We start from the raw sequence: 26,593 nt of genomic DNA, 5'->3' as shown, positions 1-26,593 counted from the left end.
TATGTATCAAATAGCTGTTTTAAATATACACCATAATTCATAATTCAAGATAGAATTCACCGACTTGTATTGATCCTAACCTGGCTGCAGCAGCTTCTCTTTTCCTGACCTGTTTCATCAGCTTCAGCATGTGACAGATCTGCCGCAGCGTCATGTTTGGAGCGTGGCGAGGCAGGCGTGGTCGTGGGGCATAGCGAGGACCTCGGTAAGTAAAGAATGACATATAGTTGCCCCGATCTGGACATTTGCCAAACATGTGCAGGGGCTGAACGCTGCTGTGCGCATAACAAGATGCACACTGTCAACACAGAAAGAAGAAAGGGCAAAGTGTTAAGGGACACGAAATTGTCTTTTTTTTAACATGATCCAATACATTTTTGAGCCTAGATGCATGCATGCAAAAAAAAAAAAAAAAACCTGTGCCCTTGGTACACAATTACACATTACTTTAATGTGTTCAATAAAGTAATGATAATAATTCTGTCATTTGTTAATAAAAAAAAAAACGTCTTTTTTTTCCCCAACACTCTTTCTTTGCTGCACTGCCTCAATGCATGTGGACATTAGCTTTAACCTACCAGTCAAATTTCAGCCCTAATGTATTGTCATGTTAATTGAACCTGTCCAGGGCCTTCAGAACTAGTAGTTCTAGCCAAAGTAACTTAGTACTATATCAGTAATTATAAGCTGTTTCTTTGTCCAATCAAATTTTAAATTTGCAAGCTGGCCCATAATGGCATTTTCCCATTATCTGATTGGTTTGTCAGAGCAAGTCAGTAAGTAATCTGAACATGTAAAAATCTGCATGTGTTATCATGTATTTCTAAAAAAATGTTTTATATTATGGCTATCTTATAAGATAAATATGACTAAACTGCAAAGGATGATGTAAGTGGCACAGCTGTGGGCTGTTAGATGTTTTGAAACATTTTTTCATTGCATTGTCGAGTTCTATAACTGTGACGTGATAGTGTAAGAAGTGTTTTACACTAAGTCCCCCCTGAAGGATCAGGTAGAAATTGCAACCACAATACAAAACATAATATGTCAATCCAAACTGAGGATGAATCATTTTTTTTAAATCACATTACCTCATTATGTGGTAACAAAGTTAAACCACCCTGAAAGCAAGTTATGTAAAATGTACATCAAACGCATGAATGGGCCTCCCTTTTGCATGGACAGGGTGAATGGCAGTAGATTTAATCACCTGCTCCAACAGAAACCTAAACCTCCACTCTTACAGCATTGACATTTGATCATGGTGCTCACAAACAATTGCCCAATTACATATGTGAAAAACACATCACATGTACATTGGACTGCAAATGATGAAACAACTTATTCGGGTATTAACAAGCGCAAATTGGAAAAAGCATCAAGTCTAACTTCCTAATCGTATAAAACGTTTTACATCAGCTCGTATATGTCCGCATACTTACATGGACAAAAGTAGCCATGATGATGATGATGATGAAGTTAAGGCCTGATTCAATAAAATACTGTCATCAGTTTGGGACGGCAGCCTTCTTATAGATACACACATGAACAGGAGAGAAGATCAGCCAATCACCCTTCGAAGCCAAAAGTCCACCTCCTTCTGACATCACCACAGTGACATCGCACACGCGTGTGCACTTCAGGTAGCTTCATGTTACAAACACTGACACGAACTGATGAAGAGGTCTTTTTGTGGTGAGGTATTTTTAGAAGCAGTTGTAATTTAGGGGATGAGGCAAAAGAAGGAAAGGAGATGAAAGGGGAGCAAAGAAGGTAAAATGTTATGCATGGATGGGACGTGACAGATGGGACGGGATGTCAAAATGGAGGGAAAAAGATCAGCTGAGATGGACAACACGGAGGAAGGCGCTGAGGGAAGCAAGCGTCACTCGGTGTCTGATGTCATTGCTGAACAAAGTGATGCATCAGGGCGTTACACATTGTCTACGTTACACACATCTATCAAACAATCATTGAGCAAGCACATGGAGGTACTCCCTCAGCAATTTAAATGTGTTAACACAGAGAGATGATTATTCAACATCATTTTATTCTGATAAAAAAAAAAATGCTATAGCATCCACATTTTACAATGAATTCATGAGTTTGCGTGTTCTCCCCGTGCCTGTGTGGGTTGTCCCCAGGAACTTCGCTTTCCTCCCACATCCCTAAAACATGCTTGGCAGGCCAATTGAGCACTCCAAATTGCTCATGGGTGTGAGTGCGAGTGTGAATCGTCGCTGTATGCCCTGCGATTGGCTGGCAACCGGTTCAGGGTGTCCCCCGCCTAATGCCCGATGACTACTGGGATAGGCTCCAGCACGCCAGCGACCCCCGTGGGGACAAGCGGTACAGAAAACGGATGGATGGATGGATGGATGGATGGATGGATGGATGGATGGATGGATGGATGGATGGATGGATGGATGGATGGATGGAAAAACTTTTTGACCAGTGCTATTTTAGACTTCTCTATACTGCCATAGTGTGTTAAGTGTTACTTGAAAAGAAGACCTGATGAGAGGTGAATTGTTTTACAAGGAAATGTAACGCCAGCCAAAATTTACATTTCAACAGATAAATCGATTAGTCAATATGGACATTGGAAATTCAGACATGATCACGAGGGATTAGTTAATTAATTTAGTTGAGAGCAATAAATAAAATGACCTTGACTGTGGTATGTTTATCCTAAAGGCTAGCAGGATGAAATCATTTTGAAATGAGACTAGAGTGTAATTTGTAAGGATATGGTATAGTCTATTTCCCTGTTAATCAACTAAGAAATACACTCGCTTGACTTTTCTGTTTGGATTAATGACACTAAAATTTGACGCTGAAATGGAAAGCATGCTGTACTGTAGTCTACGAGCGTGCTAGCAAACACATCCACCTGAGAGAAAACGCCATCAACAAATCTGATGATGGAGACTTAATTCCCAGTCTGTAGGTCGCTCTAATTCGCCTCCAGGGCCTGGACACAAAGGAGCTTTTTAATTACCCCGGTGACCTCAACCCCAGAGATAGGAGAGATCAACTCAGTGTCCCCAGACCAGGTGTCACCACCGTGGACACCTACTAGCACCCAAGGGCCACTTGACTACCTCGCATGCCACTTGTAAAAATAGCTCACTGTTTACACGCACGCGCGCGCACACACACACACACACACACACACACACACACACACACACACACACACACACACACACACACACACACACACACACACACACACACACACACACACACACACACACACACACACAAATGCCAACTGGATCTCCAAGTAAACTACGTGAGGATGCTATTCATCGACTAATTCATAATATTCATTGGAATATTATTTTATTTTGCACCGAAGGAGGATAGCCCTATACAGGCTATTTACTTGCAACTGTATGTCTATTTTGGGAATCTCAGCTACATTTGACATAATTTGGATGGGTAAATGGTTCACAAAATTAGCTGGAAAATAAATCAGGTCTAAATAATAAATCAATTTGATTTTTAAAAATGTTACAATTGCTTTCCATTTCCAATTTTGCGGACCACCTGCAATAACGCCATGGACCACAAGAGGGCCGCAGACTACCGGTTGACAATCGCTGTTCTACACTGTCCTCCTTATCTACACTGTCCTACCTATTTTCTATTCTATACTATCCTACTGTTTTACACATGCAGCAAGTTTTTCTTCAATGTACATGGAGGGGTACATATTCATATTAAAAATCGCTTTGAGCGTAATACTCACTTCTTCATCTTTGTACCCCTTAACTGCGTTCGCCAAAATCCGCCGGGAGGTGCTGTTAGACCGCACTCAAAACGCCCCAGCAATTGTGGCACGTAAGATGTGCGCTGAAGTAAAGAACCAAAAACAACAGCATACAGTATATTCATTCCTATACGCTTGCAGGAACCAGCCATGTATTTTAATCTCGTTTCTTTTTCTATAGGGGACTCGTGGAAACGACTTTCTACACTTCTAGGGTGAAAATAAAGGGGACAAATGCGTAAACAATAAAGTCTACAGAGCGACATTGCGAAAGAGTTTTTTTTTTTCTTCCTGTGCCAACTTCAGGATTCCGATTCACGCGTTTTTTTTGTTTTTCATTTTTCATTCGCATCTACGTAAGGCCTGGAGGGTGATATTGGGGGAAAGGTCAATTTTCAGGTCCGTTGGTAGTGTATGTTGAACATCTGACCGCATTTTCCTTAAGTTTCGTCGTTCAATGACTGATGCCATAAAGGCTGAGTCGGAGCTTCCTGTCAAACCCGACGAGCTGTTGTGGAGTGTGTGAGTGAGGCTGGCTGCGCTCGCCTGTGCGACAGGTGTGGTTCGGTGTCACGGTGCATTCATGGACAGTTGGGAAAACTAGGATCACAAAAAGACGCATTTATTTTTCTTTGCTGCTAACAGAACTTGTAATATATGTTTGTTTTTTGCATTTAAAACCAGCATATTTTTCAATAGAGGACATGCAATGATTATTTTAATCTTTAAGAGGATGTAAGTTGACGAGTGGTGAATTTATCGGTGTACTGCGTACAGAATTTACGTTTTTCTGAGCCGGCGAACCTCTCCTTGACCCCGCCCCTCAACTTTGTCCTCCCTCCGTACGTTTGTCTTCCAGCGTCTGGGTGTCAACTGCCAAGTTGGACTCACTAAACAACAGGCCCTCGGAGTTATTTTTCCCTCTAAATACTCCCTGAGATTTTACCCCCACCCCCCCCACCCCCGGTACAGGTGGATTCCGCATCTGCACTGTAAGATGTCTCCTTCCACATCCCCCCGGTTCTTTACGGAGAGGGAGGTGACCCGACACTGTACTGAGGACTCGTGTTGGGTGCTGCTCGGGTCCCGGGTGTACGACGTGACCGCCTTCTTGCGGATGCACCCAGGAGGGGAAGCGCTGATCCTTAGCAGGTCGGGAAAAGACGTGAGCCGGGAGTTGGAGGGACCCCCGCATCGACACTCGGAGAATGCCCGACGGTGGATGGAGCAATACTACATTGGAGAGTTGGACCGACACAGCGGCAAAGACACAGACGAGCTTCAGGTAAGCAGCAGCTGTCTCAGAGCGTGTTTGGCTGACATCGGTGGCCTCAGGAAAAAAAAAAAAAAAAAAATCACAGTATAAGCCTGACAGGTGCATGGTACCTTTTCAGCCATGCTCCCCCGAGTAGGTCACAATTAAGCAACGTAATTGGCCAACTTTTTCCCTGCGTCCTTAAAGCTCCATACGGACATACAGGTTTTGATGACTATCGAAACCAGTATTTCCCAACCCTTATTGACCCAGGGCGCATATTTTGCGTTAGTTGAAAGAAGAACTCGCGGTGAGACGTGAATATGCAATGACCTCAAGGGAAAGAGCATTTTAATATTTTGCACACTACCAATATGTCGCAACATGAGTAGTGGATACATTTACCAAGTAAATTTTCAGATCAAGTAAGTGAAATTGAACAATTTACAGCGGCACACCTGATGATCTTCCATGTCATGCCATCACTGCCTTATACCAATTGGTCCAGCCATTTACAAGATGGACTGCATTTACCCAAACAGAAATACCGTATTGGCCCGAATATAAGACGACCCTGATTATAAGACGACTCCCTTTTTCAAGACTCAAGTTTGAAATAAGACTTTTTGAACACCAAATTTAATTTTTATACAGAAAATAATTACAGTACATCTGAAACAAATAATCATAACAATATATTTGAGAGAGAAAGCATGTTATTTTGCTCATTCAAATCATGCAAAAACTGTCTATCACATCTTAATATCTGAACATTTAAATATGTAAACTAAAGTGCAATCACTTTTGGTTTTTGAAATGTAAATAAACCAATCTACTGTGATAAAACAACAAAATTGCAATAACTACATTAACCATCAAAGTGAAGTCTAACTGTAACTGTAGTCTTGAAACAAACCTGAATAAGGAAAAACATTGCAGTAAAATAATGCAAACTGCTATTTTTATTTCTCTTCTTCGTGACAGGGGTTCACTTTGGCCTGGGGAGTTAAGTTTAGCATTCGCTTTAAAGATATCTGGCGCCATCTAGCGTTGTGAATGGGTATAATGTCTAGACCCCGAATGTAAGACGACCCCCACTTTTTCAGTCTTATTTCAATGCAAAAAAACACCGTCTTATATTCGGGCCAATACGGTATTACCCGTTGTCAATAGTGACATGGTCTACAAAGATGTCAAAAAAAAGATTCAAGATGGCGGCGCGTGCATACGCAGCGACCTCTCTCTGTCCCCGCTCACCCTTTGTTTGAACTTCTGCCCTCTGGGAGGCGGTACAGGAGCCTGCGCTCCCGCACCACCAGACTTTCCAACAGCTTCGTACTCCAGGCTGTTAGGATCCTGAACTCGCTCCCCCTTTCAGCGTAGCGTCCTGTTCTTGCTGTGTGCTCACTGGCTCGGTTTTGCCCCTCATATTCAATGGGTTATTGGTCTGTTTTTATTCATCGCTCATTTTATTTTATTTATTATTTATTATTTATGGTTTGTGCCTACTTGTTTTTGTTTTGTGTCGCCTACTTGTATGTCTCGTCACCGTGGGATGGAGGAAACGGAATTTCGGTTTCTTTGTGTGTCTTGACGTATGAAGGGATTGACAATAAAGCTGACTTTGACTTTGACTTTGACTTTGAAATGACAAGCTGAAACATGCATTCACCTGTGCCACCTCTACTAAGGCTGTATCATGTACCAAAACATAATGGTCGACCAGGGGTCATTAGGGGTTCACCCAGCTTTGAGATGGACGGCTATTCGTGAATCCCCTGAAACTCCCAATGGTCACCGCACCCCTGAGTGATAGTTGATTACACTGGTCAACTAAATTTCTTTTTTTTTAGGAGAAATGCAAGTAAACCATTGTTTTTGCACTCATTCCAAATCCCCCAAAAAAATTTCAAGCAGATCAGGTATTAAATAAATAAATAAATAAAAAAGAAATATTAATTATAGGTGGCGCACTGGTTAGCACATCACCTCAGTGCAGAGGTGTGGGGTTCGATTGCAGCTCTAGCCTTGCTGTGTGGAGTTTGCGTGTTCTCCCGTGCCTGCATGGGTTTTATTAATAGTATCATATGTAACATGGTGATATACTGTATTTAGTAATATTCATGAATTAAGTGTTAGGTTCAGAAACAGCTGGATATTTTTCTGAATTATCATAGATACAAATTACAGCACCTGTTAAAATCTGTATTGTACAAGCTTTTATAGGTCAAATAAAAAAATGAAAATATCTCAAAGAACTTGCATGTAAGAAAATAATAATTAAAAAAAGTCGGTGTCAAAAATGACCTTCAAGAACACAAAGCTATATCTGAAAATGAGCTGTGTTATTAGTCTGTTGAAGCAGTTGAGGTAAAAAGGAGTGCATCACTTGGCTGGGACTGGCAGACGAACAGTTGGATTTCTGCTTTGCACTTTAAATGCCAATTCATCAACTCTTTATTTTTGAATATGGAATTTCAACCAAATAGATATCCCTTACAAGTGACAAGGGCTGATAGAGTAAAAGCGGTAATGTGAATTCATCCACTCTGAATATGAAGTTTCTGTGGGGAAAAAACAAGTAGTATTCAAATTCATGGTTTTACGTTCTAATTTAAATAGCTGCACAGTGGATTTAGTGGGTTTAAATTAACAATAAGCTACATGCTAGTAAATACATGTTCCTCAGGATCTTTTTTGCCACTCAGTTTTGAGCAATTTTGCTTTTTATGGGCAATAGTCACAAATGCATTCCAGGAATATTCGCGGTCAACAAGCTAGTAAAAGTAAAATAGGGCAAGCAGGATGACAGGATGCAATAAGACCCGAAAAGCTTGATAAAAGTTGTTACAGATTAGCCAAATGCCTCCTTAAACAACCCTGCCTTATGATCCTTGTATGTTTTTTTTTAATGACATTGACTTTAGACAAATGACTTTAGTGCACATTTCTGTGGGGCATCAGGCATTGTGTACCTACTCTCCTCCTTTTATTGATTATAGGGGAGGGATGAGATGTTTGTTAATGGAGAAGCACAGGGAGGGATCTGGTATAAAACACGCGTAATGTCAATGAGAAGATGGGAGGAGTGCATAGGTGATCGGGTAAACCTGTCGGGTGGGGGATGGTTGTGTGTGTTGGAGGGAGGGGGGGGGTGTCAATGATTCAGCGGTGGGTGTCAGTGGGAAAGAGATAAAGAGCAAAGTAGAGGAAAAAACTGGTTTGTCTTGTCCCAGTGAGAGGAGGACAAAAAAATAGAAACCCATAGTGTGCTGCTCAGTGTGGCCTTAATAGTATACTGATTGTTTCTTTGGTTGTGTTTCAGAAACAATACCAGGCACTTTGCATATAGAGGGTTGGTGCCGAGTGACTAGGAGATTGTTATCGCTGATGACAATTTTAAAAATGTTTCAAACATTAACAGGCATTCCTTCTCATCACGTCATTTTTTCTTATCTTCTTATTGTTTTATTTCTCATTTTATATATTCCCGATGACTTGACTAGAAGTGAGTATTTCCATTCATTTTCCCATTTAGTGACAAATTTAATGAAAAAGATTTGAAGTTTGTCTAGTCTAATGTTGCACTTGCATTTACATGACGAGTTTTCTTTTTGTGGATTTCCCACCCGTTTCATATAATTGCAACTGCAAGCTTTTAGCTTCTGCTTTTGGTGTCTATGCAGCACACTGCCGCTGTCACTGCAAGTCATGTCATGTCAATAACGGTTGGACTTTTGAAGTAGGACAAAATATTGTACAGTAGTCATTAGTCATTGTTTAAGTGTCATGTGTCACATATTTTAGCTGATGTGAGTGTGAGATATTTGAGACATTGCTTCATTATCCCCAAGTTTTAAACAAGTAGCAATCAGGAGACAGAGTCGACATGACTGTTCAAGGGCCAGGGATTTGTAACCAACCAACTATTTCCCTGACCCGTGACCTGTGCAACTCTATTGAAAAACAATAATACACGCTGTGGCAGAGAGGTCAAATTAAATCACTGAGATATGTGCACATCCTCTTATTTGGCTGTGTTCAGAATTAACCAATCACTTTCAAACTTGACTGCTTTAATACAGTATTACGGATAGCAAGGATCATTTTTCATTCGGAAAGGGAGAAGTTTGCGGAAGCACCTCATCCACACAGTCACTCACAAATCAAAGAGCGTGGCCAGACACAGTAGTTGAATAAATAGCTGTTTTATTCTCTTTTAATCAAAGAGCGTGGCCAGACACAGTAATAGAATAAGTGGCTGCTTTATTCTCTCTTCCATCCAATTCACATAGCATCAAAATGACGTACTCAATCCGCCTGTCATCTGCGTATTGCTTCTCTTTTTAAAAAATGTCAACAGACTTCCATACGTGTGGAGCAAACAGACCCCTTCAGCTGCCCAACAACACGCCTGACCTAAATTAATGTAACAAAGGACGCCTTCGGCTGCGTAAAAACATGCCTTTCTGAAAAGAAAACAAGACAATCTATACAACGTGCTTTCGGGGTTAACACGATTCCCAAATTCTGGATCCCAAAGTCTGCGTAAAATCAAGATTTAGGTGTATTCATTTATTCAGTGCTGTCATGTTATTTGTTCGATTTTCCCCATAGAGTCCAGAGTTTTGATTTTTAAAGTCTACACAATATATTCTCTCGATTCAAAATGACATTTTTTGTGTTCATCACAGCAGCATTTCCTGGTTGTGTCAGCTGTGGAATGAAGAATATCTAGCCTAAGCAGTGTATCTGAGAACCCCATGATGTGGCTGAGGAAATAGATTGCTTTCACAATTTTGTTTTAAGGATGACAAAGACACATTGAGAATGAGAACCTCCGCAGTGATGAGCTGATGCATAGCTGATGGTACGATGTTAGTCATGACAGTGAGTCACTGAAACGTTCCAAAATTGGATAAACGTAATTGAGTCGCTCTACAATTGGCAAAGCACTTTATTATTCCACATTTCTTTGGCACACTTTATCTAACTGTTCGTGTGAATGTTTCTTTTTTTCTTATTCAAGAGTCAATTTATTTTAACAGATACTTTCATGAGCTAACTGTGACCAAATTGACATGTAAATTGAAACCATCAAATGTTATAGTTCTGGAGGATGATGTCAACACTCGATGGAATATTACATGTGTATGTGAATATAGCCACATATGACTAAGTGTTGCAACATACACAAAAGAGGAAATCTTACAAATTCAGTATATCACATAACACAGTTTGCGTGCAACCATCATTGACTTCTTTTGTTTTCCAAATTGTTTCCCATATTTTCAGAAAATACGGAAAAGGGGAAAACTAATGATTCAGAACATTGAGAAACACTCAAAAAATATTGGATGCCTAAAAAGATGTTAGTTAACCTATAAAACTGAAGTGTTGAGGCAGTCAAAGAGTTGGGTGCACCTAACTTGTTTTTTTTTAGTATTATTATTCAGTACAATTTCACAGAGTGGTATTTTTTCTCATTTAAAAATCGTTTTTTTTTTTTGTGGGAGGCTGGAATGGATTAATGGCATTTCCATTCAATTATTTAGAAAGCATTAAAGCTGTTCCTTGTCAGGACTCCCAAATCTTAATTATGGTAAATTTCCTTCTCCTGCTTTGTACATTCTGTGAATTATCCATTCTGCCTTTCTGCAACAGAACCATCTCAAGGAGGATCATATGAAACAGGATACTAGAGTGCCTTTATTGTCACTCAAAGAACATATAACCACTGCATGTTATATTCAACAAAATGTGACAAAAGCTCACAGTATCAAATGAATGAAATAAACTGAATAGGTGCATAGAAAATAGTTGAGCATGAATACAACAATAAAGTGATTATATTCCACTGTCAGCATAGTTTTAGCAGCATTGTAGCATTAATGATAAATCTTTAGTCCAACAGAAATCTCATGGGAGAGTAGGGGATTGTGGTTTGTGGCTGTTAGAGGAGGGATTATTTGATGTATGGGTTCAACAGTTGTATGGCCAGGGGGGAGAAACTGACCCTAAATCTGCACACCTTGCTGTTGATACTGCGAAACCTCCTGACAGAAGTCAGTCGGGAAAATAGTCTGCGGTTAACCTGGGTGGAGTTTAAATTTAAAGAGAGGATGCATATGCAATTCGCACTTTGCACCACATATTTTTTAAGTAAGGGGTTTGACATTGGTCTCCATGACGGTGATCATTATCTAAACAGGATCTCAACACACTCATTACATAGTTATTTCTGGAGAAATGGTTCAATATTGTTTGTTTACCACATTGGGCCTCCCACAATGTGTTTTTGCATGCAAGTACCCGAGGGCAGGTTTACAATAAAAAAGGGGGTGCTGTTTACACTGCCAACAACATAACATTTATAATAAACAATGTTTGTTTACATTCAGAACCAGAAAGACTTAGTTTGTAATGAAAATAAAACTAGGTTGGAAAAGTTTAAACATTTGGTGTTCATCTTTTAATGTAAATTCCTCTTTTGTTACTCTGTGTGATGTTACACAATGGCTACGGGGCGGTTTATGTCGATTGATAATCCGATCAGCGTGCATGAAAACACGTGCTCTGAAATGATGGAATAATCTATCTTTATTGGAGGATATGTGGATGCCTGAAGGATATATTGCAGTTCCATTAAGAGGTGTTAACTCAGCATAACAGCTCCAACTGGAAACATACGCAAAATTGCGTTCATATTTAAAGTAGGAATGGACGGAGTGATTTTTTTATCGACACAGAAGTCGCTACGGCTTTTTCTTGCTATTTTCGGTATATTTTGTCAATCTGCGCCTGTCAGACCGATTTGTTCCGGCCAAAAGTGCGACGCATGAACACACAGTCATAATCAAACCAATATTTTTAGTGCATCTGATCATAACTAATCCAAATAATCGTATTGAAGAAATTTTGTCCATAGAAACACAGTCAGTCACTTCTGAATGTGACTGTTATATCCGTAGCTAAAGCAAAAAATGTTGAAATACCTATTCTAATCAAAGTCAACAGGCCCGTTAATTCTTACTTATTATCCTGTGTGTGGGGTGTGTTAGGAGTGATTTTTGTTTTTTTACACCCCCCCACCCCCTTCCCGAACTGCTCGGAAAACAGTTGGGGTTGGCAAATGTTAAACAGGTTCAATATTTACAATAAAAAATCCTGTGTGTGTGCACTCTGCGCTGAGTTTGGGCGAGCCATGATTGTCACGCAAAAAGGAACAATAGCCGGATACTGTTAGGACGTTACCTGAAACTCACGCTGTTGTCAGACACAAATAAAGGAGCACCTGGTTGTGATGAGGATTTGCATAGCGTGTCTTCCATGTTATTCACCACAGAAACAATGTCAAGGAGAAGGTTTTTGAATCATAATCTGTTTACCAGACAATTTAACAGCTAGTCTTAATACTCTTCTACTCTTTCTTCTTTGTATTTTCTGGCAGTCTGGATGGTCTGTTTAACCGTTTTGGCCATCATCTTAAGGGCAAAAAAAAAAAAAGTGCAACAAGTAGGACTGTCTCATTTGGCACGGCAGAGTTGGATTTTGAATAATTTGTTTTACTTGGACATACGCAGGTGGAGTGCTCATGTGCGGCACAAAGCGTTGCTAAGCAATGCTTAAACGACAACCCAAGCTCACTTGCTTTTCAACAATGAAACAGCTCCAAATATACATTCAGTCATGAGCACAGTCCACAGATTGAATTACTTTCATTATTTTTATTCAACGCAGAATGCAAATAGCCTACATATGCTTTTTCAAAGTAGCCCATGAGATAGCTACGCGGGTAAAAAAGGATGATCGGTAACTTCTGGCTCCATACGCGAACCAATTTCACATTTAAAGTTTGACATGAAAACGCCACAATCCTAGACTTGCAGGCATCCTCAGATTTCAATGGGTCACACCTCTTTGGCGGCGGCGTGGTTATTCACACGGTGACGCAGGTGGGTGTGTCAGAAGCAAAGACGAGAGACTTGGCATGCCTATAAAGTGCATAACATGGATGCCTAAGGAACTGGGTTAAGCGTGAATGAAAGAATTTACCCCTAAATAAGTGATAAGTGTGCAACACGTGGTGACTGGTTCAGACATCTGCCTCGCAGTTTTGAAGTCGTGTTCAAATCCTGGTTCCAGCCTATGTGACTGCCCCATTCTTGAGCGTTCAGAAAACTGATGAGTGGATGATGGATAAGCGAAAGACCAAAATTTTATTTTTAAAGACATTTTCTTTGTAAAACCTTCATTTGCTACAGAAAGCGGGAACTCTTAATCTTTTGACATTTTCAGTTAACGTCCCTGCACTTTTAACATTTTTAAACAAAGATCGATTTTCTAAGATTGAAAAAAAACTTTCAGCACATTGCGTGTTATAAAAGTTGCAAACTCAGAGCACATGAGTATTCGTAAACCACTCACTGCAATTCTACCTGTAATTACTATTCACCCCTTGACATTCAGAACATTTCTGCAGTCACTGCAGTAAGACAATACAGACATTGTGAAGCAACCAGAATTACAAATGGGTGACTCTGTGAATGCCCGAACAAATGACATAGTATGGAAAAGCCCTGTAAGCACGTTATCAGACCAATTCCAGTACATCACAAAAGAGATTTATTTTTGATACAAATGTATTCATCACAAAAACGAGATCATCAACAGATGAAACCGTGTAATAAATCTGCAACGTAGGAGCACGGGGCCGAGCATTGAGGTGATCATGGTGGGTGTTAATATATTAAGTGTATGGAATGTTGGCAGGCGAGCAAGTCATTGAGTGGAATGCAGACTCCCATCCGCGTAGAATTCTTGTCAATGATGCAATTGTCCTCCGCCATAATACAATGACAAGAGAAACTGCCAGGTCTGGTGATATCTGAAAGAATTTAGTGATTTTCATCAATCAACTGCCAAACATTTATTGGTAGCATTAGTTGCCACTGGAATTGTAGATTAGATTTTAGCATTTACCATAATCACTGCACATATAGGTAGAGCAGGGAGGGCAAAATGGAAGAAGATGATTGGTTGTTGCAACCCCGGTGAAGGGGAAGAAGCCTGCAGATTAGATCACGTCTTCAACATTCATATTATTCCCAACAGTATGAATTGTCTCTTGCAATTTTGAAGAGCAGCTCTGAGTTTGCTCCATGGTGATACATTACCCAAGGTATTGTTTTCCTTTGCTACCATAGAGACTGCCGACATGACACTTAGCTCTCCGGTGAAGGCCTCAGATGGCTTTACTTCTCGCCACAGTTAACACCTGATCAAGCTCGAGAGAGAGACTAGGAGATTTAGGTTTCTGTATTTATTTGAAATGTGTAATTCCTGTGGGTATTGGCTTCACTATCCAATCCTTTTTCCGACATTGTACTGACTGGATAACACAAATAAGTCCATTGTTTTACAATTGGAACAATTTTCTTTTCCTGTAACTCTTATAATCCTGTTCAATTTTCTTTCTTAAATCCTGGAGATGAGCAACTTTATTTGATGTAATGGAATTGGTTGAAATGACGATCTAAAATGAAACGCTTGATGGTAACGGCTCTGGTAACTTGACACTGCTTGCTGAAATTGGCTAGCTACAGACAGCCTCTGATTCTTGAGTGTGTGTACACATGCAAACACGCGCAGCCAGGCTGTGAATCTGGAATACTGGTCATTCAGGTTAGATTGGTTCTTTCAGGTATGTGGCATAAGCACTTTTATTATCGTTCACTCACGTGCACACTAAATCACATGTTTTTTGACTGCCCACGTTTGGGTAATTGTTACACAGGTCAGATGCCCAAAAGGACTTCAGTCAGATCATAAAAAATAACAATGTAAAAAAAAAAAAAAAAAAAAAAAAAAAGAATTGTCATGCTATCATTGTTTACTGTCCCCACTGTATATGTTCAGTCAGAGGATTAAATAAAGCAAGCAAACGTGTGCTCTTGGTGTTGAAAGATAATCAGGGATGGCTGCTGATATTTGAAAATGACATTTAGTCCATGACAGCCTCTTTGATGTTTTATTCCATCGAAATATGCTTTAAATTTCATGTGTTCAGATTAATGTGTGAGATTCTTTCAGTCAGAAGATTAAATAAAGCAATAGGTCGGCAGGTCAAAAGCCACAGACAATGCAGGCTTTTGTAACCGTAGCACGGAGTAAAAAAGTGCAAAGCAGGTTGTAACATTTGGCTAATAGAGGAACTTTGAGGTGATGAAGTAATGTTAGCTGGCTTCAATTAAATGCCTTCAGCAATGGCAATTGATTACTAATATTACTAATAGTGACACAAAGCAATCGCCATTGCTCAAGGCTGATCACATGCTTGCTTGCATACTAGCACTCAAGCACCTTGTTCTAATACTGACAGATTTGATATATATTTATATATATATATACTATATGTTTTGAAAGGCTACATATGTATTAGTTTGAATTGAAATAGATACATATAAATTTGCGTAATAAACATTGTAAAGACCAATGGAAAACAAAACATTGATGTCATTGTTTTATATCTGTAAACCATAAACAATGATGGCGTTATTCATGTATACCTTGACGCAAAATCCTCTTGTAATTATTGAATGAGCAGTATTCAGACAAATCTGACGTTCTCTCAATCCCGTTTCATTCCTGTCTTAACTCTGAAAGCTGCAACGTTTTTAAAAACAAGGACGTGCAAGTGAGTCACATTCATTCATGAATGAGGAAACAGTCCTATGGTTGTGTGTTGTAATCAGCAGAGAAGACATTGTTCTCACATTGCTAAAACTAGCATGCGTCACATTTAACATACATCCTCGGAAAAGAATGAGGACAAGCAGTTGCATGAAGTACGGGCACGGTGTACAAAGGTGAGTATCTTAAGGTGTTTCAACAACTCAGTGTGAGGAAGGGATCATTTTAAGAGAATTGCTTGAAATGTGATCATTTCCAAATATTTCAAAATCTTACCAATAATATTTCCTCACCCATTTTCATGAATGTGTATCAGCAACAAGCAAAATAATTATTCTGCATTATAAATTGAAATTTTAGACTTTTTTTTTTTAATGTCATTCAAATTGAATCCACTGTGACATGACCTTTTCCACTTTGCTGTTTACATGGGTGAGGGTTAGCCACATTAATCAGAACAGCCGTAGGCTAGATCAATGTAAACAACATGACATGATTTATCAAGATGGCGTTCATGTTAATGCAATAGCAATGTTTGTTTTAACACGTATTAAAAACCACTTAATTAAAAAAAACTAGCTACAAGTAGTTGAGAACGAGTTGGCCTGTGAAGAGGGAGCAACAGCAATGTCTAAATACTCGTATTAATTTATACAAACATAGTTGCTCCATCAGAGCACAGACACGGCACACGCAGCTTGGTAACTTTTCCATGACACATAAGGCAGAGCTCATTAACGTCATGACACATTGATACAAAACATTCAGTAGATAACAAACATTCAGGTGATAACAGAACAAATGTCTGCATTATGAGGTTATGTTTTTCTTTCTTTTCCCCTTCCTTTTCTTCCCTTCCGTGTTCCTGCTTGTGTAAAACCTTCTGATCTGGAGTCTGACCTTGTTGTTTCATCTGCTGGAGTGCATTGTGTACTGACTGCCGTAAAACAACCCAAGATCTTGCAAATAAAGAACCAACTATTACTCCACATCTTTGTTTTCCTTGCTCAACGACGGACATCCTTGAACAAAACCTGTCATAGACAAGCTCTGGGACGACGCTGCCAAGTTATTCCAAAATAAGGTTTTATATCAACACTAGTGTTTTGTTTTAACTTGCTACAGAATTTCAATTGGTCGTGTTTTGATTTTAGAATAGTCCTGGTAGGCTGATTGAGCACTATAAATTGCTCGTCATTGGTATTGTAAGTGCGGCTGGTTGTTCGTCTATGTGTGCCCCGCAATTGGCTGGCAAACCCGTGACCTTCGTGAGGATAAGGGTTCAGGAAATGGATGGATGGATGATTTTTTCCATTGCAGTCATGGCTGCCACACGAATAAGTAATTTATTAATGAGGCACCTTCAAGGTGTGCAACTGTGATGGCAATGTGAGGTAGAAGAAAAGGTAACGAATCCTGCTCAATGACTGAAACATTTGAGGCTATGTTTTATTTTTTAAATGGCAGAACCTTTTTCTCCGTGCTTGCATACTGTATTCTTTCAGACAGCAAGCTAACCGTGCGCTATGGTGGCCGAGTAGTGGGCGTAAATATAAGCATTTTCGAATTGATTTGATGGAATTTCGATTAGGAATTGCGATTCTTTGTAGAATCAATTTTTGTCTGCACCCCTAATTGTCACAATGGTGTTGATGGCAAAACTCATGTCATTTGTGTTGACACTTGTATAGCTTCAAAGAAAATAAGAAGAGCCCCGATATAATGTTGTATTAAGCATAACAAGAAGATAAAAAATATGGTATTGATGATGAAAAAAAGTTGATAGTGCAAAATTGGTTGTGCAGATGTTCAGTTAATATTCATACTTGATATACTGTTTCCTTTTCCTTTTGATAAAATGGACTGCTCAGAATTCTCTGCTCCAATGCCCTCGGTGGCCCACTGCAGTGTCAGCATTGTGATGGTACGAGGCCTCATAATCACTCCCCTCTTCTACAGTAACTAGCTCCTTTGTTTTCTTTTCGATTTCTACTTCTCAGACACAAAAAAGCCAGTGTTGTTGCTGCCTCCACCCCCTCCATAAGTCCTTCTCATTGACCTTCTTCTTGCCAGTAACATTATCATCCAATATTAGCCTTTGTGTTTTTTCCCCTCAACTTTGAAACATAAATCTACTGTACGATGTTGAGTGAACCGGTATGCGGTGTACTTTTCTTAGTCACTTATTAACCAAACATTAACCAAACACACGCACACTCACACGCACACACGCACACGCACACACGGAGGAATGCAGTCAAGGTTAAAAAAAGAATAAAAAAAAAAAACTTTGATAGGTAAGGACAGAGTAAGAAACATAATCGAATGATTGCCGTCATTTCCAATGTGACAATGGCCCACTCGTTTGTGGGGTTTCACTTGTTGCCTCACAACTGAAGAGTGTGCACAAACACTCTTTAGATGCCAACCAACAATTAGTTACTGAACTGCATCCACCTTCTTTTCCAATGACACACACTTGATACACTGTCTAGGACAGGGGTGGGCAAACTTTTTGACTTGTGGGCTGAACTGGGTTCTAAATTTTGACCGGGGGGCCCAACCAGGAGCAGATGGATGTAGTGTTTGTGTGAAGTAATATAAACGACACGTAAAGGTCATTGCATAAAAGGTTTTGGCCTTTAGTAGGTAGTAAAGCATGGATATTCAAAAGAAGCTTTTTGAAAACAAATGCATTTATTAAGAGCATTTAAAAATATATTTCACCAAAAAACTACTATCACTAATTCTCATTCAATACGACACTGTTTTTATGTATACTAACAGTTTCCATCACTTCAGTGCCTGCAGGTCAGATTTATGAAAGATGTGTGACTTATGAGGCGAAATCACAATAAACGGCAAACATTCTGACCAAATACATCATCTTGAAGAATCAGTGAAAGAATACATCTAAATAAAGTAATAAAGAAACCAAAACGGCGATGGATATCTGAAAATCAGAGCAGATCTTTATGTCACAAACACCTGATGACAGAGGTGAGGAAACGGGAAATACTTCCTTGCCATGGAAGTATATCACAAGTTTTCAGATCATAGCAACGCTAATAATTTTGTTATTTAGGCTATTGGCCAGCGTGAAATTATTGGCAAACATCGAAGGTGTGATGTTTAGTTTAGGTTAACTTTGTGTTTTATCTGGAAAACTAATCTGAGTGTACTTTTGCAGGAAGAATGTTGTTTGTAGATATATTCTACTGTTTTTGTTAAACCACAGAAAGCCATGCTTATCATGCCATATAAATGCACGAACGGAAGAAACTCATGGTAAGCAAATCAGTCTTATCAGGGTTTGTGCATCCACTCCATAGTAAGATAAGTCAGTCAGTGGATAAGTCAGAATACCAAAAGTTTTAAACTCAGTCTGACCTTTAATTCTTCATTTGAACCTTTACCTCTCCACTAGTTTTGGTACAGTGACAATGGAAACTTAGGCTACACTACATTCTCCCTGCAGGGCATGATGACCTGTTGGCTTTTAATGTGAGCAGAATTTTTTTCTTTTTTTTTCTATTTCTTTATTTTCTCCAGGATCTGCGTGAGAGAAGGAACTCCAGTAAACAGACAGAAGAAAAAAATGCTGTGGCAACAGAGAAAGATGACGGCCAGAATCATCCACACAACCTCTGCAGCTCTGTGGACTTGGAAAACGTATGGAAGCTGCGTTCTCTTTTTGACCCTTCATTATGTCCCGTTAATAGATGACTCTTGACCTGATCAATAGCTCACATAAAAATGAACAAAAAAAGTACAATATTATACTGTGTCAAAACTTCACCTTCCAACTGACGTCATTAAAATAATAGCACCAGCCTGCATGAAGTTGTACAAAGTGGCCAGTGACAGAGTGCATTTAAGTGAACAAAGGGTAACTGCTCATCAGGTCATTCACCTTGCCTTTCTCTCTAACTTTCCCCATTTGTTTTTTTTGGTAATCTCTGGAGTGTTTGGCTCTCTGTCTCTCTCGCTCCAATCTGTTCTCTAGAATTACTTCCTCCAGTTAGCTTACTAATTTGCTGCCATATCATTTTCAATTTTTCTTTATTCATTATAATTTCATTATTTCTTAATGATGTAAATTTGTGCCTATCAGTTAGTTTTGACTTAAATGCTATTTTTAGGAACTGATTTCGAGCTTTAATCATTCAGAGAATACATAGTTTCATTCAATAGCCTTATTATTTCTGTTTTAAGACATTTTTGTAAAGTCTCATAAATTATCTGTGAAATACTTATTACTGACTGGTGTAACCCAAATGATCAGATTTCTTCAGATCATCCCACTTAATAACTTTGTACAGCATTTGAAAAATCTTCCATTTTATTCTTTAGTATCTTAGTGCATTCCATACAGCATACTCCTCTCATGCTTTACATAGCATATAGTATATATACGTATAGTATATGTGATATTGCTTTCTATATACTTTTATGACCATTGAAATCAAGTAATAATCAATTATACGGTTACAGGTTTTTGTCTGACATGTGGGGACAAGCGGTATAGAAAATGGATGGATGTTACAAAAATTTAAATTGATCTGAGGAATCGGCAAATCTGGTTATTATTTGTCCGATTAACACCGCCAGTTACCTGTTAAAGTTGCTTTTGTCTTCAAACCTGCCGGTTTCTTTCTGTTTTATACTCTTGGCAATATTGGACATGGAACCCAGCATAGATATCATTGTTCTTATGCACCAAGGCATAAGGCTGGCATTTCTGTCATTCAGCATAATTATTTACCAGTGGTTACTGAAACACTCAGGAGTACAATAACGTTAGTGCCGGAGGGGAGATGGCAACGCTCCCTAATTTTCTTTTTCCTGAAACAGTGACATTTTCTGCATCCAGGAAGAGTAGATCATTTCTTGCCTTTGATGACCAAATGTTCTTCCTTGTGGAATATACAGGTACAACAGATCAAAATCGGGCTCATTTGACAGTGAGCTAAATGAAGTCACGTAACAGCTTGGAAAGCCTAACCTTGTCCAATACAAATCAAACATGTGACCTTTAATCTTACAAAATAAGCTGTTTCACTTATGAAAACACTCACATATGCAGTGTGACGTAAAGAAAACCGGTTTGTCAGGTCATTAGGGATGAATATTTGGCAAGAGCTTACGTTACCTTAGTTTTTTTTTTCCATTCTTTGATAGGTAGGATGTTTGTTTTTCTACTGAGTGGATTGAAATGTTCAAATAAGCAGACCACGTTTATAGTAGTCGTGTCATGTCCTCCCAAACCCATAATTTAGAATTGTCATGTCCAGATAAATCGTAGTAGTGATTTTATTTCCTATTTAAAGTTTTTTTTTGGGTAATACCTATCTTCACATATTTGCAGGGATAAAAAATGCCCATCTACAATTTTCTATAATGTGACAAAAAGTCAAGTGAAATTATTCTTTTATTTTATTACTTCCTACAATATAATGTAATGTACTGGAGCATGCTTTTTATGATGTTGCTCAAATGGATTTTTCTGCCAGGGTTTGTTTAAGGCCGCAAACTGTAACAAAAACGTTTGCCAGTCATTTGCCAACAGTTTTTTGAAATGTTGAACATGTTTAGAATTTCTTTGCGACAAGAAAAAATGTTTGTGACCACTAAAACTGTTTCAAGTTGCCTGGCGAATGTCTGCGACAGTTTGTGATTTTGAACAAACCTTAACAAAAAAACAAAAAAACATTTGCTACTTTCCGAAAGACTTACAAACCTTCGCCATTCAGTGAGTTTAAACGTTACGAAAGCTTATATTCAACAAAGCCTTGATTTAAAATTGGTGCCGATTAACTGAATTGAGACTCGTCCACTCTTTTTTCAAATAAGCTGTGCTATCACAACAGAGGGGTCTAATCTTTCTATATATTTCTTTTATTCAAACAAGATAATTGAATCAAGAAGCTATTGCCAAAGGCCTCTCCTCTTATGGACATCAAGTTTTCAATGACCTATGTGTCATTTGAACGACAAACCATCTTGGATGGATGGATGGATGGATGGATGGATGGATGGATGGATGGATGGATGGATGGATGGATGGATGGATGGATGGATGGATGGAGTTTGGACAACCCCACTTCTTACTCCACACACAAAGTCGCTGAGTTGTTCCTGAAACAATTCCTAATGTTTTGTTGCCACCTGTTGGCGATTTCGTGAAATCACTTCCTCTCGTCATGGTCTGTTCTTGTCAGGATTTGGTGGACTGGAGGAAGCCCTTGGCGTGGCAGGTAGGCCACTTAGGAGAGAAATATGATGCCTGGGTACATCAGCCAGTTGACAGACCCATCAGACTCTTTGGAAACTCTTTCCTTGAGGCCAGCACCAAGACTTCCTGGTAAGACAGGCAGCTCCTACTTTCAAATAATTAAGGATATGTTAATAAATAAGACTTCCTTTTCAATTTTAGATGATAAATACTCAGATTCACGCTTTCTCTGTCATAACAGGTACTGGGTGCCCGTGGTTTGGCTTCCTCTTGTATGTTATCTTAGTTGGTCCTGTTACGCCAACCTGGCAAAGGGTACCACCAAAATACCTATCACCTCAGGTAACACAAGTTTATTCAAAATTCACAAATGCCACTCATTCTCTAACATTGACATGTGACCTTTGGTACATGTTCATCCTCCGTTTTAATATTGTGCGCCTGTGTCCACAGACTTCTCTGTCATGGTCCATAAGTACACTTTCCCACTGCTCTTCATGATGGGCTGGTTCTTGTGGTCATTCATCGAGTACTGCATTCATCGCTTTGTCTTTCACATGAAACCACCAGCTCATAACTACTACCTCATCACGCTACACTTTCTCCTCCATGGACAGCATCACAAGGTACAAACAAATTGCGGCATCAAAAGTTAAAATGGGAATCTCGCATGATATTTCGATAGTATTAATCACATGTACGTAGGTACCGTAAATACCCATGAATAACAAGCACCTGTGTATCATGTCTCCAACACCCCTCCCTTTAAATGACTGTATTTTCCGCACCATAAGGCGCACTTAAAAGCTTTTACTTTTTTCAAAAACCGAAGGAGCACCTTTTAAAAGGTGAGCCTTTTGTGTCGACAGAATTCCAAAATCTCTAAATGGCTGCCACCACAGGGGACGTAATATGTAGATGTTGGCAAAGCACATCCTCTAAATTTTATATTGACTTCCACAGTTGTCAATAAGTTGACTTTTCGAATGTACATCCGCATGTTTAATCTTTTATGACCCATCTCTTCAGTCTCCATTCGACGGCTCTCGGCTGGTCTTTCCACCCGGGTTGGCCTCCTTTGTGGTTGGAATCTTCTACACAATCCTCAATAACCTGCTGCCAGAAATTGTGGCCATGTCCATGTTTGTTGGGGGACTGTGTGGCTACGTCATCTACGATATGATCCACTACTACCTTCACTACGGGTCGCCCAAGAAAGGCTCGTACATGTACAGCTTGAAGGCCTACCACGTCAAACACCACTTTGAGCACCAGAGAGCTGGTAGGCACCACACAACCCGACATCAGTGGACTTGCCTGCTTTCAGTTTGATTTGTTCCCTAAGTATGGTATGCGGGCTTCCTCTAGCGGTAACCAATAGAATCACTGACCAATTACGGTTTAGCTTTTAAGTAACATTTTCATTCAGTCTTTTTATTCATGAAAATGTATTTAGGTACATTTTTTAATGACCTGTTTATGCTAAACACATTTTAATGTATCATTAAGTAGGTATTATTTATTTAGATGCAGTTTTAAGGTTCAAGAAGTTGATAATGTGACAGTGGCTTATTTACAATATTAAAAACACATCCTTAAAATTCTGCTGAATTTTTCATTTGTGGATGATGGTCTTTACTTGAAGAGCTAATTTAATTTTCAAGTGATACTTGGTGTAAAGAGTTTTAGAACAACTGTTTTAATCCAAATGTTTGTCTTTCCAGGTTTTGGAATCAGCACCGCATTCTGGGACCACCCCTTCAACACAGTCATCCCTGCTGAGAAATTCTAATCTCGAAGGTCTCCTTGAGAAGGCCAAAGTACTGATCAAGCACCCTCCTATTAGGTCTTAAACAAACCAGACACCCAGTTCAGCCAAAATGCAGGCTACGGCTTTGCTTACGCAGCTAATCCATTCATCTTCTCAATATTTCATCTTGCCTTCACATCCTGTCAGCATCCCATTCCTATTTCATGTGTGTATGTGTGTGTGTGTGAGTGTTGATGTGTGCTTTTCCTCACTGTCGCAAGGGATCACTGCCCAAACCAAGTCACATGCCATTGCTGCTCTTCTAACCACACTGACCTTCCCATGTCAGATCACTTGCGAGTTACACCGCCATGAGCTGATTGAAGCGCAATACAGATACAGCATTACTCTGACACGTCAAGTTTTGCGGACTTCATTCAATCATAAATAACCACGCGGGACTACAATAAGAACAACAACAAAGAATCATAGGCTCTCATTTTCTTCTCATCCTCAATACACGCGGTTCCCTAAAATCAGCCTTCCGAGTGAGCAAAGGGAGTAAGGAAGTGAAAGGCGGTGCGTGAACGTGGAACATGGAACGTGGTGGCGAAGGGCAGGAGGCAAACAAAGTATGTGTAACCTGGGATGTTCTCCCAATGGTAGAAGATTCGTCCATCAGTTTGGATTAAATGCATGTAAAACGATTCTCTTGAGTAAAAATCTTATTGATAGTGTGGCCTCAATGGATATGCACTGTATTTTTGTAAGTCTTAACCCCCCCCCATTTTCTTTCTTCTTTTGTTAATGATGAAGCTACTACAATGTAAAAAAAATATAAAAATATGTTTTGTAAGATGCTTTGTACAGCAGATTCTTAGATAGTTCCAGTTGCGCATCATCCTGTAGAGAGCAGCGGTTTTTCCACAAATTTCGAAAACGATGGATGATGTCAATATACGTGCCCGAGCAAGAATGACGTGAGGGAATGAGGTCAGCTTGTCAGTCTTCCAGCTGTGCGGGACTTTGGGGTCAAAGCTGTCTCTTTGCATCTTTTTTTTTTTTTTTTACATGTTGAATTTGGTCATTTGAGAACAAACTGTGCATTAAGCGACTGCTTGCAATGACTCCACAGTTCCCAGGAGGATGACGATGGACCGACCATCTGACTGGGCAGCAGGAAGTGTTGATAGCTGGCTGAGCCTCAAGCGTTCCCTCTGGGCACTGTTGATAACCAATGCAGAACAAAACATTGACGCGTAATACATTTTGAATTCAGAGAAAATACACTGGAAGGAAATCCACTAGTTTGCAGAATGACTCACATTTGACAGAATAGATGCATAACATGGAAAATCACATACACATTACATTACCTTCATGCTTTTTTCAATTTTTACTATTTTAAGGATGAAAAATGTAAATATTTGTGGAATAACAGCTTTTGCACTCTAAACCTATTCAGTGCAGCAATAACTCTCAAATCTGTGATAATGAGGTGGCTGAAACACAATTCATCCAACCTGTGTTCACAGAGTTGATTATATTTTCTTCATTTGTATTGGTATTGTAATAGCAATTTTAAAATGTTCATGACAAAACCCTTTATGGATTCCAAACACAATGTCATGATGATGAGTGTACCAATGGAGGTTGTGTACATGTCTGTTGGAATAAAGTATACACAAATCTTTACATTTATTTGATCAAGATGAAAACAACAGCTAGCCAGCTTGATTCAGGCACTGGATATTGTGCTAAATATTTACAAAATTATGCATAGTATGTGCGAAAAGGAGAAGTCAACCCCCAATTTCTTTCTGTAATATGTTCTGTGCAGCCCTATTGTTCCGATTACTGTTTCGTTTGTGGAATTTGTCAAAATCCACTTGTTTTTATCCATCTCAGGGAGTGGCCATTTTGCCACTTGTTGTCAACTGAACTGTCACCAGTTTTCTGAAGCTGAGCCATGATTGGTTGTGACCTGAGACCTGGCAACTGTCATGTCATTTTTGGTCTACAGCAAATAGCAAATTGGCCGCCCCTGATAAAAACAGGTGAATTTTCCTGAATAACTCACACTCCACAAACACAATACTAATCAAAATGCCATTTTTAGACAAGTGGGGGCACAGACAACATATTATTGTAAAGAAAATGTTCTCCTGTATCTTATGTTGCAATTTTAAATTTCTATGCAAATGTATTTGTAAATAAATGTCTACATTTTGGATGTTAGTATTTTTATTTTTTAGATTGTCTAAAAGATTGTCTGTTCAAGTTAGCACATCTGCCTTACATATACAAAGTCGTGGGTTCATATCTGGACTCCAGGTTTCCTGTGTCGCGTTTTCTCCCCTTTAGTCAGGGTTCCCCTAACCCCCCCCAAACGCCACTCTCCAAAAACATGGTTGGTAGGATAATTGAAAATCTTAAAATGTCTGTAGGTGTGAACCTCAGTGTAACTGGTTACCTGCTTTGTGATTGGCTGACGACCAGTTCAGGACACCTCACACTGAGAGTCAGCTGTGATAGGCTCCAGCATACCCGGGAATCCACTAAGGCAGTGTTTCCCAACATCACGTGTGTCGTGAGAGATGTTCAGCTGTGCCGTGGGAAATTGTCCAACATTAAATACCGAGCGCATTGTAAACAGGATCGCCAAACCACTGGTCAGCCACTTGCTAATCGTGCATGCGTGGCAAATCGGAGAATCTTGAGATTTCATGTTGTGGCATTGGCACATACTCAGTTTATGTTATGTTATTTTATGTTATGTTGCTGTTAGTGTTGGCTCGTGAGTGAACGATTCGTTCAAAAGAACGATTTTGTTTTCTTTTTTCAGTTCATATGACTTCAACCAGGAGGTGTCGGTAATGCCCA

General features: G+C 39.5%; 1 protein-coding gene across 3 annotated transcripts; it reads left to right on the top strand.

Moving 5' to 3' along the window:
- Nucleotides 1-4,617: 4,617 nt before the first annotated feature.
- On the top strand, nucleotides 4,618-25,941 carry fa2h (fatty acid 2-hydroxylase). 3 transcript variants are annotated; one of them, XM_037255385.1, is made up of 8 exons: nucleotides 4,618-5,063; nucleotides 19,278-19,397; nucleotides 21,947-22,089; nucleotides 22,202-22,302; nucleotides 22,414-22,586; nucleotides 22,990-23,242; nucleotides 23,685-23,780; nucleotides 24,846-25,941. In XM_037255385.1, exons 1-7 carry the CDS (start codon nucleotides 4,776-4,778, stop codon nucleotides 23,750-23,752), a joined length of 1,146 nt encoding a protein of 381 aa, XP_037111280.1. In that variant the 5' UTR covers nucleotides 4,618-4,775; the 3' UTR covers nucleotides 23,753-23,780; nucleotides 24,846-25,941. The 3 variants fall into 3 exon arrangements, 2 of the variants coding, with proteins under 2 accessions (XP_037111280.1, XP_037111279.1); XR_005098386.1 differs by having other exon boundaries at nucleotides 4,619-5,063; nucleotides 23,685-23,806; XM_037255384.1 differs by having other exon boundaries at nucleotides 4,619-5,063; nucleotides 23,685-25,941.
- The last annotated feature ends 652 nt before the right edge of the window (nucleotides 25,942-26,593 follow it).

This window comes from Syngnathus acus, chromosome 6 (genome assembly GCF_901709675.1).
Source record: "Syngnathus acus chromosome 6, fSynAcu1.2, whole genome shotgun sequence".
NCBI classification, from domain to species: Eukaryota; Metazoa; Chordata; class Actinopteri; order Syngnathiformes; family Syngnathidae; genus Syngnathus; species Syngnathus acus.
This window is presented reverse-complemented; position numbering and strand designations above follow the sequence as displayed.